The sequence below is a fragment of the Cetorhinus maximus genome, chromosome 15 (genome assembly GCF_964194155.1).
Source record: "Cetorhinus maximus chromosome 15, sCetMax3.hap1.1, whole genome shotgun sequence".
In the NCBI taxonomy this organism is placed as follows: Eukaryota; Metazoa; Chordata; class Chondrichthyes; order Lamniformes; family Cetorhinidae; genus Cetorhinus; species Cetorhinus maximus.
The window spans coordinates 5,537,563-5,558,023 of NC_135893.1; the positions used below are offsets into that span (position 1 = coordinate 5,537,563).

The window sequence follows — 20,461 nt, forward strand, 5'->3', positions numbered from 1 at the left end:
TGCCTACTTTAAATTTGAGCCCCGGTCAATTTGGATGCCAAGCCAAAAATGAGAAAATATTAACTTTTTGCTGAACTACAAAAACTCATAACTTGATATCTCAGCAGCCCATCATGATCTGGATCATCCATTCTAACATAATAGTTCCTTTCTACCAACAGAATGTTTTATAGCCAAAGGCCAACAATTTTTACCAAATAAAACTGATAGAATCACTTTCTACAAAGCAATATATAATTTCCTTCCAGGTAAAGTCAAGGTGGACACCCAAGATCCTTTTGATTCTATTTTTACTCTTTAAAAGCTGTAATATTGCTGCTGCGCCCCTAACCAAGCTGCTCTAGTACAGCTACAACACTGGCATCTATCCGACAATGTGCAAAATTGCCCAGGTATGTCCTGTACACAAAAAGGACAAATTCAACCCAGCCAATTATCACCCCATCAGTCTGCTCTTGATCATCAGTAAAGTAATGGAAGGGGTCATCAACAGTGCTATCAGGCGGCACTTGCTTAGCAATAACTTGCTCACTGATGCTCAGTTTGGGTTTCGCCAGGGCCATTAAACTCCTGACCTCATTACAACCTTGGTTCAAACATGGACAAAAGAGCTGAACTCCAGAGGAGAGGTGAGAGTGACTGCTTTTGATGTCAAGGCAGCGTTTGACCGTGTGGCATCAAGGGGCCGTAACAAAACTGGAGTCAATAGGAATCAGGGGGAAAACTCTCCACTGGTTGAAATCATACCTAGCACAAAGGGAGATGGTTGTGGTTGTTGGATGTCAATCATCTCAGTTCCAGGACATCACTGCAGGAGTTCCTCAGGGTATTGTGCTATGCCCAGCCATCTTCAGCTGCTTCATCAATGACCTTCTTTCCATCATAATGTCAGAAGTAGGATGTTCACTGATGATTGCACAGTGATCAGCACCATTCGTGACTCCTCAGATACTGAAGCAGTCCATGTCCAAACGCAGCAAGACCTGCACAATATCCAAGTTTGGGCTGACAAGTGGCAAGTAACATTCACACAAATGCAACGCAATGACCATCTCCAACAAGCGAGGACCTAACCATCGCCCCTTGACATTCAGTGGCAATACCATCACTGAATTCCCCCATTATCAACATCCTGGGGGTTACCATTGACCAGAAACAGAACTGGACTAGCCTTATAATTACTGTGGCTACAAGAGCGGGTCAGGGGCTCGGAATCTTGTGGCGAGTAACTCACCTTCCGAATCCCCAAAGCCTGTCCACCATCGATAAGGCACAAGTCAAGAGTGCGATGGAATACTCACACTTGCCTGGATGAGTGCAGCTCCAACACTCAAGAAGCTCAACACCATCCAAGACAAATCAGCCCACTTGATTGCCACCCTATTCACAAACATTCACTCCCTCCACCACCGATGCAGAGTGGCAGCAATGTGTACCATCTACAAGACACACTGTATAAACTCACCAAAGCTCCTTAGCACCTTCCAAACCCACAACCGCTACCATCTAGAAGGACAAGGGAAGCAGACACACAGGGACACCACCACCTGGAAGTTCCCCTCCTAGGCACTCACCATCCTGACTTGGAAATATCACTGTTCCTTCACTGTTGCTGGGTCAAAATCCTGGAACCCCCTAACAGCACTGTGGGCATACCTACACCATAAGGACTGCAGCAGTTCAAGGCGACAGCTCACCATGACCTTCTCAAGGGCAAATAGGTATATGCCATTAGAAGCTCTTCAACTTGAGCTGAATAGTCTAGTCATTTTTCCCTGCTTCCAATATCCTTTATATTTGTTCTTTTTAAATGTATCTGCAATTCCTTTTTAAATAATGTTACGGTCTCTGCCTCAGTAGTCACTTCTGATAATGCATGCAACGTTCTAATAACGCTGAATGTAAAGAGGTTTCTTCTAACTTCCCCATTCATTCTTCAAAGTGGTAACTGTGAGCCTTACTGCATCTTCTGAATAGCCATACACATAAATCACATTCCCTTCATCTTTACACTTGAAGTTGTCCAAAAATTGAATTAACTTATCCAAACATGACCAACTCTTTACAAATTCATATCAACCGTCTCTGACTAATCCTTGCCTTTCTCTATTCACTAACTTCATCCTAGAAGTATACCTTCAATTCTGACAGATATATTTTGTCTATTTCCTCCTCAAGCACTCCTAAAGTTCCATTTTCACCTTCCACTGTAAAAACTAATACCATGCTTATTAACCATCTCTGCCATTTCTTCAAGCTCAGGATAGCCCTCTTCACCTCTAAATGGTCTCAACTCTTCTTACATGATCTTTTTACTTTTTAGGTCCATATGATAGCCATTGATATTCCCCTTTATGTTGATCAATCTTCTTTCCCTCTTAAGCCTTCCGAATCTCTTGCTGTCTAAACCTTTTATAATTCTCATTGTTTTCTTGTGTGTTATCACCCCTGTCTTTATTATATACCTCTATTAAGCTTCTCATTACCCCTGGAAGCCCTGCTCTTTAACATAACCCTTTACTCTTAGTTGGAATGTATTTAACTTTATCTGTCTCTCTAAATATCTCCACTGCTGGTTGGTTGTTTGATCCGCCACATTTTTCCCAACCAATTATTCTGTGCGTGATCCCCTTTCACCCCACTGAAATGAGCTAATTTCCAAGTTAATTACTCGGATGACTCTTTCTCTTTGTTTTCAACGTGAATCTAATTAGGTTAAGGTCACTATTTCCCAAGCATTCCCCCACCTTCAGGTCACTCACTCACTCTGCTTTGCCATCCAGAACTAGAGGAAGCACAGCATCCCCTCTTGTGTGTGCACTCCAAGTTAACATTTCAGGTTATTTGTCACAGCCAGAAGATATTACAGACAAAAATTGTTTAAAAAGCAACAGAACAAGTCAAAAGAAGAAATGTCTCATGCTTATATTACTTCTGCCATTTAACTATTTCCTGTTTTTTACTTAAGCAATTTACATCTCATTTCATTTCTTTTCTCACGTTAGTGTTTTTGGGCTTTTTTCTTCACCACCTCCCGCCCACCCCCACCCAACCCCAACCTACAATCATGTTCTGTTTTTTTTTAAATGCTGTTTATTTGTAATGTCTTCTATTCTGAGGAAGGGTCTATATCTGAAACATTAACTTTTCTGTTCTGTCCACAGATGCCTACACACCTGCTGAATTGTTCCAGTATTTTCGGCATTTGTACAGATGTCCTGCATCTGCATTATTTTGGATTTGATTTCAAATAAAAAGCTGCATCTTTCCTTGCTGCACTGACAACACACTGTTAAGGAAACAGTCTTCAATGCACACAAATGCCCCCTCCACATTTTGGAAAACCTTTGCCTTATCCCAGTGTTCTTTCCTATAATTGCAACTGTACCACTGAAATCCTAAGTTGCCATTGACCTCATGCTTGATTTCTTTCACATCATTCTATGATCTATAATGTATTCGCAGTACTGTAACAGATCTCTTACTACGTCTTAACTCTACTCCACTGAGCACCGTCATCAATAAAACCTGCCCTTTCTATGGCTGTACTTGTGTCTTTAATTAATGAGACTAGTCTCCTCCCTTTCCTTTCTCCATCTTCTGACAATTTAATAGCTGGGATTATTTACTTCCCAGTGTTGCTCTGGTTCAAACCAAATTTCCATCAAATCAACATCATCATGGACCTCCATTCAAATTGATGCTTTTAGGTGCTAATTTCATTTCTAAAGTTTTGCACACGTATATAAGCACTGCAAATCTGATACTTTCATATACTTCAATACTCTTTTCCCAGTGCTTTTTCCTTATTCTCTCTCCTAACTTTCCTAAGATATATCCTTCCATGCCCCCTCTCCACATTACTAGTTCAAATCATCCCCTACTGCTCTTTTTTTTAACCATCTCTGCTAGGACACTGCTGCTGTTTAGCTGGAACCTATTGCATCTATAGTGCCTCTGCTTGCATTCATCACCTGTAGGAAGCTGTCTCAGAGCACTTTATAATGAGAACTAAAATATGGTGGACACCAAGCATGAGGAAAAGAGGGGACATTTCCCAATGTCTTCCTTCCTTTCCATATCATCCATTAAGCCATGTGCTGATGTCTAATCTGTTACTGATTGGCTTTGCATATGGTACTGGGAGAAATTCTGAAATTACAAACCGGGACACTTTGCTTTTTTAATCTAACAAATAACTGCTCAAACTCCCTTTGTAAGACCTCCATCCTGTCCTGGATCTTCTCCATCCACCCTGCACTGTTCCTTCTTCTGGTATGTAAAAGGCAACAAGTCTTTCAGCATTCCAAGTCACAGCTGAAGAAAATCAGATATATCCTTCAAATGATAGAATCCTCTAACTAACACATCTTTACATAACTTAACATGTGCTTACATGACACAGTTGTTTCTTTTCCTTCCTGTGTGTGTGTGTTTTTTTAAGTACATAGAGTTATTTGCTATTTCTCTCCTCTGTCTCATCCTCTGCTGCATCAGAGGTGCTGCCTATACCCAAGTCTTTCTTTGAGCAAGGAGCTCTCAAATAGCTGACTTTCGGTATGATTGCCAAAAGCATGACAGTTTAGTTGTTAATCAGTCTGTCAGCCCTAGTAAACATGCTCACTCAACTATCATGTGACAATTGTTTTGCAATAATCATGCAGGGTCTCCTCAACAGGGTACTGCATTAATAATCTGTATTACTGAACATGGCCCCCATTGCTGTAAACCTGTTTATTAATGGGGCTCACTGCACCTACACCCAGATCCACATTAAAGAAACGGCAGGTATCCAAGCTAAAGTATGAACAGCTGTTTTATACTCCTTTAAACTGATTATTTCCTAGGGACTGCTGCATTCCCCAGTGGTTGAGGAGAGCTTGTGTAGGTCAGTGACAGAATAGTCACTTCATTGCTCTGTCTGAGGGAGGCATGGGTACTTCAGTCTCTCAAAGAGCAACCAAAACAGTTGCCATCTCCACCACTGTGGATTCATGCAGCCATCAAATAAACTGCCGTTGTCAGGATCGCGAAAAAAACTGCTTCTTTTTGGTGGGTGTGTGTCAACACATTCTCACTGCAGGGTTACTATCAGTGGTGGACTGGCTATGTAAATGCAATATAAATTATCACATTTTCAATTCAGGCAGACCCATGTTATAACATGGGCTATTGATGTTCAGTCATTTAGTTCTCAGCATAAGGAGGGTGTGACACAAAAAAAACCCAGAACAATAGTTGGATAAACAGGATCTGAGGGTGTCCTGTACAAACTGCCTGAAGTAAATTTATACTGTACATTAATCGATTCATAAAATTAACTACAATATTGCAAATAAAGCCACTTATTCAACTGCCAAATCAGTTTTCTTACTGTTTCTCTTTCAGAAGGTGCCTTTTTCCTTGGTGATACACGCCAATCAGGAGGGTTGCCAGGCAAATCTTTTGGTTTCCACCAATGCCTCACTATTACAAATTATTAAAAAGCATACAAAAGTAGTTACAGTTAATTTGTACCCACCTCTTACCAAAAAAAAACTATCATTTCCTGCAGAAAAAAAATCTCCAATCTAAAGATTGACAACTGGCCACATGAGAAATATAATCATGAACTAGCTCCTGTTGTTTCAACGTATCAGTCAAATACATACTAGTCCCCAAGTCGATGGTTTTACCTTCTACTTCTCTTTTCCCTCTCCTGAGTGTGACGTTTGACGCTTTCTATTGTTTGCATGATGTTGAGGCATGTGGGTCAGCATCAGAGAAGTCCTGAATTGAACTACTCTAAAGCTTAAAACAAACTTTAGTTGCTCCATCCTTTCTCAGAAAAATAATCAAATTAGAGAGCTCACCTGTGAGATATGAAGCATAAAGAATGTACCTAAGGAGCTAGTGGGCAAAATTAAAGCACACGGGGTCGGGGGTAATATACTGGCATGAATTGAGAATTGGTTCACAGGCCGGAAACAGAGAGTGGGGATAAATGGGTGTTTTTCTGGATGGCAGGCAGTGACTAGTGGGGTACCGCAGGGATCAGTGCTTGGGCCCCAGCTATTCATGATATATATATATATATATATATATAAATGACTTGGATGAGGAAACCAAATGCAATATTTCCAAGTTTGCTGACAACACAAAACTGGGCAGGGTTGAGAGTTGTGAGGAGAATGCAAGGAGGCTTCAGGGTGATTTAGACAAGTTGTGTGTGTGGGGAAACACAAGGCAGATGCAGTATAACGTGGATAAATGTGAAGTTATACGCTTCGGTGTGAAAAACAGAAAGGCAGAGTATTATTTAAATGGTGATATATTGGGAAATGTGGATCTACAAAGGGATCTGGATGTCCTTGTACACCAGTCAATGGAAGTAAACAGGCAGGTGCAGCAAGCAATTAGGAAGGCAAATGGTATGTTGGCCTTCATTGCAAGAGGATTTGAGTTCAGAAGTAGGGTTGTCTTACTACAGTTGTACAGGGCCTTGGTGAGACCACACCTGGAGTATTGTGTGCAGTTTTGTTCTCCCTACCTAAGAAAGGATATACTTGCCATAGAGGGAGTGCAGCGAAAGTTCACTAGGCTGATACCAGGGATGGCTGGACTGTCGTATGATGAGAGATTGGTTCGACTGGACGTGTATTCACTAGAGTTCAGAAGAATGAGAGGGGATCTGATTGAAACATATAAAATTCTAACAGGTCTAGACAGGCTAGATGCAGGGAGGATGTTTCCTCTGGTTGGGGAGTCTAGGACCAGGAGCCACAGTCTCAGGATATGGGGCAGGCCACTTAGGACTGAGATGAGGAAAAATTTCTTCGCACAGAGGGTGGTCAACCCGTGGAATTCTCTACCACAGAAGGGTGTGGAGGCTGGGTCACTCAGTACATTCAAGAAAGAAATGGATAATTTTGTGGATATTAGGGGCATCAAGGGGTATGGGGAGAGCGCGGGAGTACGGTGTTGAGATAGAGAACCAGCCATGATCATATTGAATGGCGGAGCAGGCTCGAAGGGCCGAACGGCCTACTCCTCCTCCTAGTTTCTATGTAAACTATGAAATCCCTACAGCAAAGATTGTGAACAACTATAACAGACAGACCCCTTATGCCTTTTTGATTTAAAGACCCCCTTGATGTGTTCTAGAAAATGTCACAGTATTTCAAGGGACGCTAAATGGTTCATGGGAATAGCTACTCTGTCTCAGAGTTAACTTCTGATTACTTCCATGGATATGTAAGATTGAAAGACTGCATAATAAGCATTAGGTACAGTAAATGAGAGGCTCCGCAGCAGCAAAACAGAGGTAAAAGCAAAATACTCCGGATGCTGGAAATCTGAAATTAAAACAGAAAATGTCGGAAAAACTCAGCAGGTCTGGACACATCTGTGAACAGGGAAACAGTTAATGTTGAGTCCATATGACTGTTCTTCAGAGCTAAAGAGAAGAACAGAGGTATTGAGAGTTAAAGTTAAAACACAAGGAGTAGCAGGGAGAGAAAAGGCCATTCAGCCCATTAAATGTGCTCACTTCCACCAAACATCCCTGTCTGCAAATTTGTTGTCAAGAGTGGAATGCAGCTTGGTGCTGAGGGCATGGTTTCCTTCAGAAACAGCAAAGCAACGAATTTTGCTGGTGTGGACTTCTGGTGTATCATTGCTTAAAATTAAACATTCCAATTAAGACAAGAGGTACACTTTCTGCATAGAAAGTATATAATTCATCCAACCTAACGTTCCTTGTTCCTAAAGTTTATATTCGTACATTTCTGAAAACAAAATGCTCCTTCTTCTCCCATAAGTTAACAAAGGAAAACTTCCCTCATCTCTACAACTTGCCATTTAACCCTGGCCTGCTCCAAACATCCTTCCCCCTTCTTCCCGCAACTCAATGCCCTACAAATGCAATATTAGCCTTCACACTTCACTGCATTAAATTTCTTCTGCCACCCTTTGTCCTCTTGAAGTCGATCGCCAATCTTTCTCATAGTTCACAATACTTCCAAGTTTTGTGTCATCTGCAAATTTTGAAATTGTGCCTTGCATGCCCAAGTCTAAGTATAAATGCATCAAAGAAAGCAGGAGTTCTCATACTGACCCCTGAGCAACTCCACTACAAACCTTCCTCCAGTTCGAAAAACCGTTTATTATTACTGTTTCCTGTCACTGCGACAACTTTGTATTCATGCTGCTACTGTTGCATTTATTCCATCAACTTCAACTTTACTGACAAGCTTATTATGTGGCACTTTGTCAATGCCTTTTGGAAGTCCATTTATACACATCAAGCACATTACCCTCATCAACCCCTCTTTGTTACCTCATCAAGTTGGTTAAACATGATTTGCCTTTAACAAGTTTGTGCTGATTTTCCTTAATTAACCCATATGTCCAAGTGACAGATAATTTTGTCCTGGATTATTGTTGCTAAAAGCCTTCCCGCCGCCAAGGTTAAACTCACCGGCCTGCAGTTGCTGGGTTTATTCTTATACCCTTTTTTGAACAAGGGTGTAACATTTGCAATTCTCCAACCCTCTGAGGAGAATTGAAAGATTTTGGTATTTGTGTTATAGCTCTAATAGTTAAGTAAGGGTTGCTGCTGGCAGCAACGGTGAAGGCATCCTAAGCATGTCTCCCACATACAATATTTGGTGGTGTTTTAATGTCAGGAAAGCTTTTCTTTTGGGTAAACCAGCACCTTTCTGCTACAGTCCCCTGCCGCTGCATAACAGGATTTTCCCTAGATTGGCACAAGGTAAACAAAGGCTCGAGGTTCTACGGAATTGTTGAGAAAGTAATTTCTCATTTAATACATTATGTTTATGAGTAGGCTATTGTCATGAAAAGTTTCCATAAACACAGTTTCAAGAATGTTTGATGACTTACCAGCTGTTCCCTTGGCACAGCATCCTCCCTCCCTGGAGGAGAATCTGACTGTGAACAGAACAAATATTAAGTTAGAGCATCATCTACTGGGTGCTTTGTAAACTGAACTACATCAAACTAAAATTATTCAGTACAATGAGAAATGTAATACTGAGGGGCCAGGAAAATTACAAAATGTTTGATGAAAAATCAAGCATTTTATAGCTAGGAATCTTTCTGCTTGTATAGAAATTCCATATTCTTCTCAGCAGTGCCAATTTCTGCCTATGCCCCAACGTTGAGGTCCTCTACTATTGCTAGAAGTCTGCCCGTGTCAATCGATCTGTAATTCTATTTGCAAGATGTACAAGAACCTGCCTAAGCTGACTCATCTTTTCACTTGTCTTCCCTTTTCAGGTGGAAATTCTTCAGCGCTTCCTTCAAGACAACCCAGCTACATCTGCGAATTCAGTAAAGGGATCTGTTGCAAGTTTGAACTTTGCCACTCTGTGGCATAGCGCATGAGACCACTGACATATTTATCATATTGAACTACCCACGGCAGTTTCAACTCTACACCAAGGTCCACTATATTTTATCAGCTATGGCAATAAATCAAACTTACTGAAGGGAGAAATAACAGGGGAATAAGCATTCTTGCACATGGCCTCGTGACATCACCAACCATTCCAACACCAAAGTGTGAGCCAAATACAAGAGAGAACTTGTCCCTACATTACCCAGACACAGTAAGGATAAACATGTTGAGTTCTATGATTTTGATACCAAATGTGCGTTAATTCTACTTTAATGGCAATTCCAAGAGGCTTCACATTATTTATTTTAAATAAGAGTTTCATGTCTTAATATGGAAATGAATAGGTGCTAGGAAAACTAGAGCGTGCATTATTTTCCTTTTGTCTTTTTGCCTTTTCAGATCGGGGCACAAGGAAGGGTGTGGGGGGAAAGTGGAGAACAGATTATGGTTAAACTTTTCCTATTCAGCAGCACCAGCTCTGTAGACAAGCATAGTGAGCATTGGTCAAGTGCAATTTGCAAGTCTCTCCACATTACCCCACTACTCTACTTTAAAGAAAAATGGCATTCTTCTTAAATTGCCACACAAAACAAAAATAGCATACAAGCATCTCATGTTATTTGCTGGTGCCAGGTTTGATTTTAAAGGAGCTATTCAATATCAAAGTCTAACGTTCAAAGGCTGCTCGATCTTCGTTCACATGGGTTAATCATCAGAACTGCAAGCACTAATTACAGCCTTACAATGCACTTGTTCTGCGTGTTTTAGTTTTAAAACGCTTGGCAGAGCTGCCTGTAAGCAACGTATTACGTGTAAATTTCCTCCATCTTGTCTCCTTTCTCTCCCCTCCCCACCACCCCCAGACTGCAACCAGCGGTTCTTAAAGCAAACCAAGATAGGTTGGTCCATTTTTCTGGTGGACACACATTGTAAATATTTTAAAATATAAAATACAGCTCTTTTCTCATTTCGCAATGCTGCAGGGGCGTGGCATTTTTTGATCTGCAGTTCTCAGTGCAGTCAGGAAAGTAATGGTTTCCAGATATATTATTTAACAATACAATTTTTACAGTGGAACCAGTGGCATACTGGTAATTTTACTGGATCAGTAATCCCAAAGCTCAGGCCCAGACTCTCATTCTGGCGACAGGGGTTCAAACCCCACCACACAAGTTGGTGGAATTTAAATTCAATTCATTAATAAAATCTGGAATGGTGACCATGTAACTATTGGATTATTGTAAAAACCCACCTGGTTCACTAATGCCCTTCAGGGAAGCAAACCTGCTGTTCGTGCCTGTTCTGGCCTCAATGTGGCTCCAGACACACAGCAATGTGGCTGTCTCTTAAGTGCCCTTTGAAATGGGCCAGTAAATCACTCAGTTGTACCAAATTGCTACAGAAAAGTTGAAAAGGAATAAAACTAGGCAGCCCTGCACCAGATGGATTGCAGTGGTTCAAGAAGTCAGCTCAGCACTACTTTTAAGGACAATTAGCGAGGGGCAACAAAAAGTTGGCCTAGCCAGCAACATCCCGTGAGAGAAAAAAATGGTTACAGGATTTGAAATACCATCAACATTTAAAAATAATCAAGCAATGACTGACATGGCAATATTATAGTTTACATCTGAAATTTAAAAGCCTTGAAATTTTCGTTGAGATTCATCAGGATCTGGAATATTCTACCCGAAAAGTTGACAGGAGTTGCTTCTATAAATAATTTTAAAAAGGAGCTGGATAAGTACATGAGGAGGAGGAGGAACTGACAGGATTACAGATAAAATACAGAGATGTGGGACTAAACGTGACTACGCTTTCAAAGAGCCAGCACAGGCACAATGGGCCCAATGACCTTCGTGTGTGCTTCTATGAATTATAGCATGGAAGTTTACCAAATCTCTGTTCACTATTTTAACGAAGGTTTTGACCTACTTATTTTACCCTGGTTAGTTCCTTCAATAAATTAGTTCACACAGAAACTGGAAAAGAATATGTTAGGCCTTCAAACTGTAATACATTATAATGCAATTTCCAAGTGATATTTTGCCAAACGATAGATCGAGTTCACTTCCAAAAACATTCACTGAGTAACTCGGACAAAGAATTCTCATGGAAGATTACTGTGGATCTTCACAAAATGTACCTTTGGTTATTCATGTGACTTGATAAAAACAGTTTTGACAGGCCCCCACTGTTGCTATACATCATTCCCAACCTGAGAGGGTTAACAGCTACCAGTGCCCAGGTCTCTGTCACTCATGATCCAACCAATAGACACCTTAACTTCAAGAAACTCTTACAAACCATAAGTCATCTTCACATTGGTGTTATTTCAGTTTGAATTCTAGAATATCTGCAGCACGTGTGACTGAGTACAATAAGCCAATGAGTAGATCTTCATGTCTGCTGCTGGCTCATGGAATTCAACCTAATACAACACCAGGGTAAAGTGGCCGCAGGCAAAATTTCAAGTCTCACCAATCCATTGTGTAGCGCATTCCTACTCTCAGTAACTCAACACTGGGTCATCAATTTGACCAATTTTTAACTCAGGCATCATGCAGTAAACCAGGTTTATAACATCTCAGTGTAAGAACTCTCATAATTTGAATGCCTGAAACAAGCTACAATACATTTCTCAATCGCAATGGAAGGGCTTGTTCACGCCATGTATGTTTAATGATTTGAGAAAGTACACAGGCTTGGGGTTGCTAAATAACAAAACAGAAACATTGCTCTCCTCAAAGACTCTACCCATTTCCATGCTCCTGTGTGACTCAAAAAAACTTCAACTGCTCCTGAAGTTAGAGAAAACAAAAATAATGTGGAATAAGTTCATAATTCAAAGTGATAGATTCTGCAGAAGCAATAATTCCCTATAACCCACAGAGAAAAGTTTGATTTATATAGCGTCTTTGAGATGCTTTATAGCCAATGAAGCCCTTTCAAAGTGTAGTCACTGTTGTAAGTCAATTTATGTGTAACAAGGTCCCACAAACAACAACGAAACAAATGTCCGGATGGTCAGTTTTTCCAGAGGTATTGGTTGAGGGATAAATATTGACCATGACACCAGAACACCCCGTGCTTCTTCAGAAAGTGCCATGGGGTCTTTTGTCAACTTAGCAGATGGGTACACCCAGCAAAGTTACAAGCAAGAAAGTCCAAATAGATTCACTTTCCAATCCTTTCCTCTGAGGACACACCTTGCAGAATGCTTCTCCTGGGTAGATTGTAGATTTATGGGCAATTCTGATTATAAATCAACGTCCGACTGCATCAACCCCAGGCTGCCAGAGCCTGTAGTTTTAAAGCTGTCCCTTCTTTAATCAGAATCCTGAAGATTCACATGTAGCTAAAGATGAATAGTTCTTTGAAGCTTTTATCTGGGAGCGGGGTAGTTCTAATACGATCTATAATATTCAAACTACTGAAGACATCAGAAGTTTACAAGCAACAGAACAGGTGGAATGGTGATGTGAAGTTGCATCATGACATCGGTGAAGTCCAAAACAAGTGGCCATCAGTATAAGACAGCCACTAATAAATCCAGCAAGGAATTCAGGAGAAACTTCTTTACCAGGACTGTGGCTAGAACATGGAACTCACTACCACTAGGAGTGGTTGAGGTGAACAGCATAGATGCATTTAATCGAGAGCTAGATAAATATGAGGGAGAAATGAATGGAAGGAAATTCTGATAAGAGTTGGAGGCGGTAAGGTGGGAGGTGTTGAGCAGCGCATTAGAGCCAGCACAGACTATTAGGGCTGAATGGCCTGTTTTTGTATTGTAACATTCCATACTGGTGTGACATCAGTGTGAGGGGTTTCACTGATACAACTTTAGACTCAGAGGATACACAACAGGAGCCCAGAGTTTACTGAAAAATAAATCACCCAGTAACCTCAGGTGTATAGCTCACAGGTGGTTTGTTTTTTCCGTAAGCCCGTTGTGTATGTGTGTTTATACCACACATGTTGGCTGATTTTGCTGCCTCAGAACTCCCTGGTTACTACATTTTATAGACTGAGAAAACTCATGTCTCGATTCTCAGGAGGCTGCTATCGTATACTGAGGTGACGTGGCAGTTAGTAGTTTCAGGACAGAGAATGATGGTGTGTACACCATACAGCAATTGAAAACAGAGTCAAAATTTCCAGTGTTTATAACAGAAATCTTCAATCTTGAAAGTTGTAGCAATGATTAAGTTGTTACTGGCAGCCAAAACAGAACGAGGGCAGTGTAGAAATCTGCTGTCATTATTTATGCCCATATGTGGATGAGTTAAATAATAGCATGGCAACAAAGTACAGATTTCAGAAATGCCCCACTGTCAGTAAACTTTCACTGAAGTATGCTGGACACCTCAATAATGCCAGCAGTATCTCTTCATTGTTTATGATTAACTATAAATAATGTTATAGAGAACCCCCCTTTTGGGGTTCTGCAAACAGGGTTTTACAATGCTGCATAAATGCAGTAGTGACAACCAAGGATGGGCATTATCAAATGGGAAGTTACAGAAAACCAAACCTTCAAATGACACTAATTGTAGATATGGTGCAGCGGGCACAAGCCAGTCAGATTCATCTTGTCACAGCTGGTTCATTTTCCATAATTCCAAGTATCCCAATGTGTATTGTTTGTGCCACGTATTGAAATTTCCTTTTCAGAAACACAAGAGTGCCTCCTTCATCGTTTAACAGTGTGCTGCTTCAGAGTAGCTTTCAGTGCTAGTAAGAGGCTTGATAGAATAGAGTGATGCATCTATTGACGGCATGTTCTACTCTTAATATAAACTGTGCATGTTCCTTACCATTCAAAAAGAGAACCGATTGTGGCACTTTTATCAAAAACAATGTGAGGGCTGGTGCTGAATCAACAAGCAGTTGATGAATCAGACTGTTTTACAGACTACACTGAAGCTGCAGTGCTGGTGCAAAGCTTTTTGCTTCATCTGATACGTGAACCCTGAACCCAAAGTGAAAGCTCAACTCAACACTGGGATGAAGTTAAGCGAGAATGCCCAGCTAAAGGTGTCTTATGGTGGAATCAGGTCAGGTCTTCACATGTGTCTTATATGCCACATTTAGTGTTGGCGTGAAGTGATTCTGCATTTTGCACACGTATACAGATGGAGCACTGAGCTTGTTTAGCATTGATCACAGGGCCAATGTCCATTTGCCAGCTTTCACAGACTTGATCATAGGTCTGCGATTCTGCTATTATGATACAGAAGGTAGCACAACACAGCCGTCCCATGATTTTAACTAAACATGTGCCCAGATTTGACTCGGCATCTGTGCTCAGTTGGGAGATCACAGCAGAGAGGTTCTGCCACCCACAGAACCATCATTGGGCACAAGGCGCCATCTGCAGGACAGAAGTGCAAGGAAACAGTCTCAAAATTTTATTTCAAATGTAAAATTCTAAGAAGAATCTTTTTAGTTTTTTTTCAAAATCCCCTCTTGTCAAATGTTGACCATATCACCAGGTCAGTAAGCCAAGAGGCAATTAACACCTATAGATAAGAACCAGGTGCACTGGGATTCAGCTCCTTTCAACTGTGCTTACAACAACTTATATTTATATAGTGCCTTTAACGTAATGAAACACCCCAAGGAACATCATAAAACAAAGAATGACACCAAGACATATGAGGAAATAGTTGGTCAGATGACTAAAATCTTAGTCAAAGATATAGGCTTTGAGGAGTGTCTTAAAGGAGGAAAGTGAGGTAGAGAAGGAATTCCACAGTTTTGGGCTGAGGCAATTGAAGACACAGCCACCAATCGGGAAGCAATTATGATTGGGAATGCACAAGGGGCAATTAGAGGAACGTTGAGGTCTGAGGGTTATGGGGCTAGAGAATAGAGAGATTGGAGGGGCAGGCAGGGCAAAGCCATGGAGGGATTTGAAAACGATGAGAATTTTAAAATCAAAGCATTGCTTCACCGGAGCCACCATAGGTCAGCAAGCAGAGGGGTGATAGGAGAATGTGACTTCCTGCAAGTTAAGACACAGACAGCAGAGCTTTGGATGACCTCAAGTTTACAGAGTGTTAATGTGAGAACACAGCCAGGAGTGCGATGAATAGTCAAGTCCAGAGGTAACAAATGCATGAATGAGGACTTTAGCAGATGAGTTGAGACAGGTGAAGTCAAGTGAAGTTACAGAGGTGGAAATGGACAGTCTTAGTGATGGCACAAATAGGAGGTCAGAAGCTCATTGTGGGATCAAATTTCACACCAAGGCTGTAAACAGACTGGTGTAATCTCAGACAATTGCCAGGGAGAGGGCTGGAGTCAATAGCTAGAGAACAGGATGGAACAGGACTGAAAACAATGGCTTCAGTCTTCCCAATATTTAACTGAAGAAAATTTCTGCTCATCCAGTACTTTATGTTGGAAAAAACAGTCTGATAATTCAACAACAATGCAGGAGTCAAGAGAGGTGGTGACGATGTAGAGTTGGGGGTCGTCTGCATACATGTGAAAACTAACGCTGTGCCTTAAGATGATGTTACCAAGGGGCAGCATGTAGATGAGAAATGAGAGGGCCAAGGATAGATCTTTGGAAGGCACCAGAAGCAAGTGTGGTAGCAGGAAGAAAAGTAATTGCAAGTGATTCTCTGACTATGATTAGATAGATAAGAATGGAATTAGCTAAGAGCAGTCCCTCCCAGATGGACGACAGTGGAGAGGTATAGGAGTAAGACGGTGTGGTCAGCTGTGCCAAAGGCCGCAGACAGGTCAAGAAGGGTGAGGAGGAAGAGTTTATCTTTGTCACAGTCATACCGAATCATTGTGTACAACAGCATTAGCTTTTACTATCAGGACAAAACAGAAATGGAAAAGGAAAAATAATTGAATCTAAATCACAATTCTTTGTCACCATTTGATTTTTCAGCATTTTCTGGTGCATTGTGGTGGTCTAACAAGCTGTCAAATTCCATTTCTCTTTCAGAACTGCTTCCAATAGAAACATATGACATATCTTTTCCAATGCTAGCGCATCTATCCCACTTGTATTGTGGAATAGCCTGAACAATACTGAGCAGTGCAACTACTCAGACACAAGATTGGCACACTTGCAGTCGCTTTGAAATCACAAACATGACTGAGTGTAAACAAAGTCACAATCAAACTTTGGCAATCTGGGTGGCACCTTCCCTAATGTTAGAGGTGAAGGGGTAGGGAGGAAAGAGAGAAAGAAGGGTCATAAGGACCAGCAGTGGAACAGTAAGATATCAGCCTGGCCCAAGCAGTGTCAGGGTTTGACGTTTCGAGTCCTCACGACCCTTCGGCAGAACTGAAGTATAGTTAGGAGAGAGGTGAAATATAAGCTGGTCTAAGGTGGGGGGCGGGGGGAGAGAGAAGTTGAGGGCGGGGTGGTTGTGGGGATAAGCAAGCAGTGATAGGAGCAGATAATCAAAAGATGTCACAGACAAAAGGATCAAAGAGGTGTTGAAGGTGGTGATATTATCTAAAAAAAGTGCTAATTAAGAATGGAAGACAGGATACTCAAGGTACAGCTCTAGTGGGGGTGGGGTGGAAAGACTAACAAAGTTTTAGTTTTAGATTTAAAAATAATGGAAATAGGTGGGAAAAGAAGAATCTATATAAATTATTGAAAAAAAAGGGGGGGAGGGGCAAGAAACGGGGTGGGGATGGGGGGATGGGGAGTTTAAGATCTAAAGTTGTTGAATTCAATATTCAGCCCGGAAGGCTGTAAAGTGCCTAGTCGGAAGATGAGATGCTGTTCCTCCAGTTTGCGTTGAGCTTCACTGGAACAATGCAGCAAGCCAAGGACAGACATGTGGGCAAGAGAGCAGGGTGGAGTGTTAAAATGGCAAGCGACAGGGAGGTTTGGGTCTTTCTTGCGGACAGACCGCAGGTGTTCTGCAAAGCGGTCGCCCAGTTTGCGTTTGGTCTCTCCAATGTAGAGGAGACCGCATTGGGAGCAACGAATGCAGTAGACTAAGTTAGGGGAAATGCAAGTGAAATGCTGCTTCACTTGAAAGGAGTGTTTGGGCCCTTGGACGGTGAAGAGAGGAAGTGAAGGGGCAGGTGTTGCATCTTCTGCGTGGGCATGGGGAGGTGCCATAGGCGGGGGTTGAGGAGTAGGGGGTGATGCAGGAGTGGACCAGGGTGTCCCGGAGGGAACGATCCCTATGGAATGCCGCCAGGGGGGGTGAAGGGAAGATGTGTTTGGTGGTGGCATCATGCTGGAGTTGGTGGAAATGGCGGAGGATTTTAGCTTTTAGTTTTAAAGACTGAAAGCACTGGAAGACCACCTCGTGTCATCAACAAGAACTGAAAGGAATTTGAAAGACGTTGATCAAAATCAACCCATCGAATCCTGTATTCCAGAATTGGTGCTATTGAACTGTTTTATCCCACCCTTAAAATCCATGTTTTTTTGTGTCTTGTGTGCGTGCATAGGGATTTAAGAAGGGGTAGAGTTTAGGATATAGAGTTAGAAATTAACAGACCATATTTCTTTCTTTTGCCAATGGTTAACGACAGTTTGCTCAATAAGCAACTATTTACTTATTAAGTTTACAAACCTGATGCTCGCATTAAATTAAACAGTTAGGTAGAATTGGGGAAATCTAGTGGTTTGATCAAACTTTTTCACGTTTGTCACAGCTCGGAGAACAGTGGGGCTTGATATTACAGCGCAATGTCCCCAGTGAGTCGTGACAATGCTAAAACAAATCATCTGGTCAGTTATCTTATTGCTGTTGGTTGGACTTTACTACAACGTTCATCAACATTAAAATAATGACTACTCTTCAGAAGTAATTCATTGGTCTCAAAGCAGGTTGAGACATTCCAAGGACATGAAAGGCACTATATAAATGCAAGATTTCTTTATTCCACAATTTCAATGTATTTCTTTTTAATGCAATACTTGGTTGAATAGTTCCTTTTTAGAGTCCAGGCCTTTTAAATAACAAGTGAGGGTGGTGTTCTGAGTTCACATATTTGCTTAAGAGAACCTCACCAGGGTGGATGGGGTGGGGAAGTAACAGATTATTCTGAAAACACGTACATGCAGGAGGGTGTTGTACAGAAAAAGTACTTACTCCTAATTACACAAGTGTTAAAATCTGTATTTCTGGATAGGGAAGAGAAGAGGGATTAAAGAGAACATGAAAAAGTCATAATCGTTCATTTCTAACAAATACTAAGCCAGAAAAGGACTGTTATTATGCACCATGATCAGCCTGGCTGCTTGCCAGCTGGCAAATACTGCCTGGAAACCCAGAATATTGATGGCACTCCATATACATCACAGGTAAAGAAATTTCCTACTGCATTTTGCTCAGAATCACTCCTGTTCCAATGAGAACACATGTGGCAATATGTCCATTCTCAACGTGCCAAATAGAACCAGATTCTAGACAAGGTAGCTCTTAAAATTGCAACAGCTTCTGTATAAAGTATAAAAGCAAAATACTGCGGATGTTGGAAATCTGAAACAAAAACAAAAAATGCTGGAAAAACTCAGAAATTTAGCAGCTCTGACACTTCCCTTCCCTTCCTTGACCTCTCTGTCTCCATTTCTGGTGATAGACTGTCCACCAATATTCATTACAAGCTTACCGACTCCCACAGCTACCTCGACCACAGCTCCTCACACCCCGCTTCCTGTAAGGACTCCATCCCATTCTCTCAGTTCCTTCGCCTCCGTCGCATCCGTTCTGATGATGCTACCTTCAAAAACAGTTCCTCGGACATGTCTTCCTTCTTCCTTAACCGAGGTTCCCCACCACCACCCCCGGCCGTGGTTGACAGTGCCCTCAACCGTGTCCGACCCATCTCTCATGCCTCTGCCCTCATATCTTCCCCTCCCTCCCAGGACCATGATAGGGTCCTCCTTGTCCTCACTTTTCACCCCACCAGCCTCCGCATTCAAAGTGTCATCCTCTGTCATTTCCACCAACTCCAGATGCCACCACCAAACATCTTCCTTCACCCTGTCAGCATTCTGTCGGGACCGTTCCCTTCGAGACACCCTGGTCCACTCCTTCATCACCCCAAATACCTCATCCCCTTCCCACAGCATCTTCCCATGCAACTGGAGAAGGTGCAACACCTGCCCCTTTACCTCCTCACCGTCCAAGGGTGCAAACACTCCTTTCAGGTGAAGCAGCGCTTCACTTGCACCTCCTTCAATTTGGTCCACTGCATTCGCTGCTCCCAATGTGATCTGCTCTACATTGGAGAGACCAAACGCAAGCCGGGTGACCGCTTTGTGGAACACCTTCGGTCTGTCCGCAAGCATGACCCAGACCTCCCTGTCACTTGCCATTTCAACACACCATCCTGCTCTCATGCTCGTCCTTGGCCTGCTGCAATGTTCCAGAGAAGCCCAATGCAAACTGGAGGAATAGCACCTCATCTTCAGATTAGGCACTTTACAGCCTTCCCGACTGAACATTGAGTTCAACAACTTCAGACAATGAACTCTCTCCTCCATCCTCACCCCTTTTTTCTACATTCATTTTTATTTTTTTTACACTTTTATTCATTTATCCAGTTTTATCCCCTCATCTCCCCTTCTATCCTTTTTATATGCTCTTAATAATGAGCAGACTGAGAAGATAACTGACTAGAGTCACAGAATGGTTACAGCACAGAGGCCGCCATTCAGACCATTGTGTCCATGCCAGCTCTCTGCAAAAGCAACTCAGCTAGTCCCATTCGCCCTCCCCTTTTCTCCATGGTCCTGCACATTTTCATTTCTAGATAATTAACTGATTTTCTTTTGAAGACTTCAATTGAATCTACCTCTACCACACTCTCGGGGCAGTGCATTCCAAATCCTACCCACTTGCTGTGTAAAAACATTTTTCATGTTGTCATTGCTTCTTTTTCCAATCACCTTAAATTTGTGCCCTCTGTTTCTCGATCCTTCTACCAATAGGAACAGTTTCACCCCATCTGCTCTGTCCAGACTCATGAGTTTGAATGCCTCTACCAAATCTCCCTCTTAATCTTCCCTTCTCCAAGGAGAACAGCCCCAGCTTCTCCAATCTATACAGGTAATTG

General features: G+C 41.9%; 1 protein-coding gene across 1 annotated transcript in view; it reads right to left on the reverse strand.

Annotated features, from left to right (window-relative positions):
- Positions 1-20,461, reverse strand: part of pex14 (peroxisomal biogenesis factor 14) — a 194,602-nt gene that overhangs the window by 162,715 nt on the left and 11,426 nt on the right. Inside the window, exon 2 of the mRNA XM_078557755.1 lies at positions 8,884-8,931. Within this exon, the coding sequence (XP_078413881.1) occupies positions 8,884-8,931 (48 nt within the window). The remainder of the gene's footprint in view (positions 1-8,883; positions 8,932-20,461) is intronic.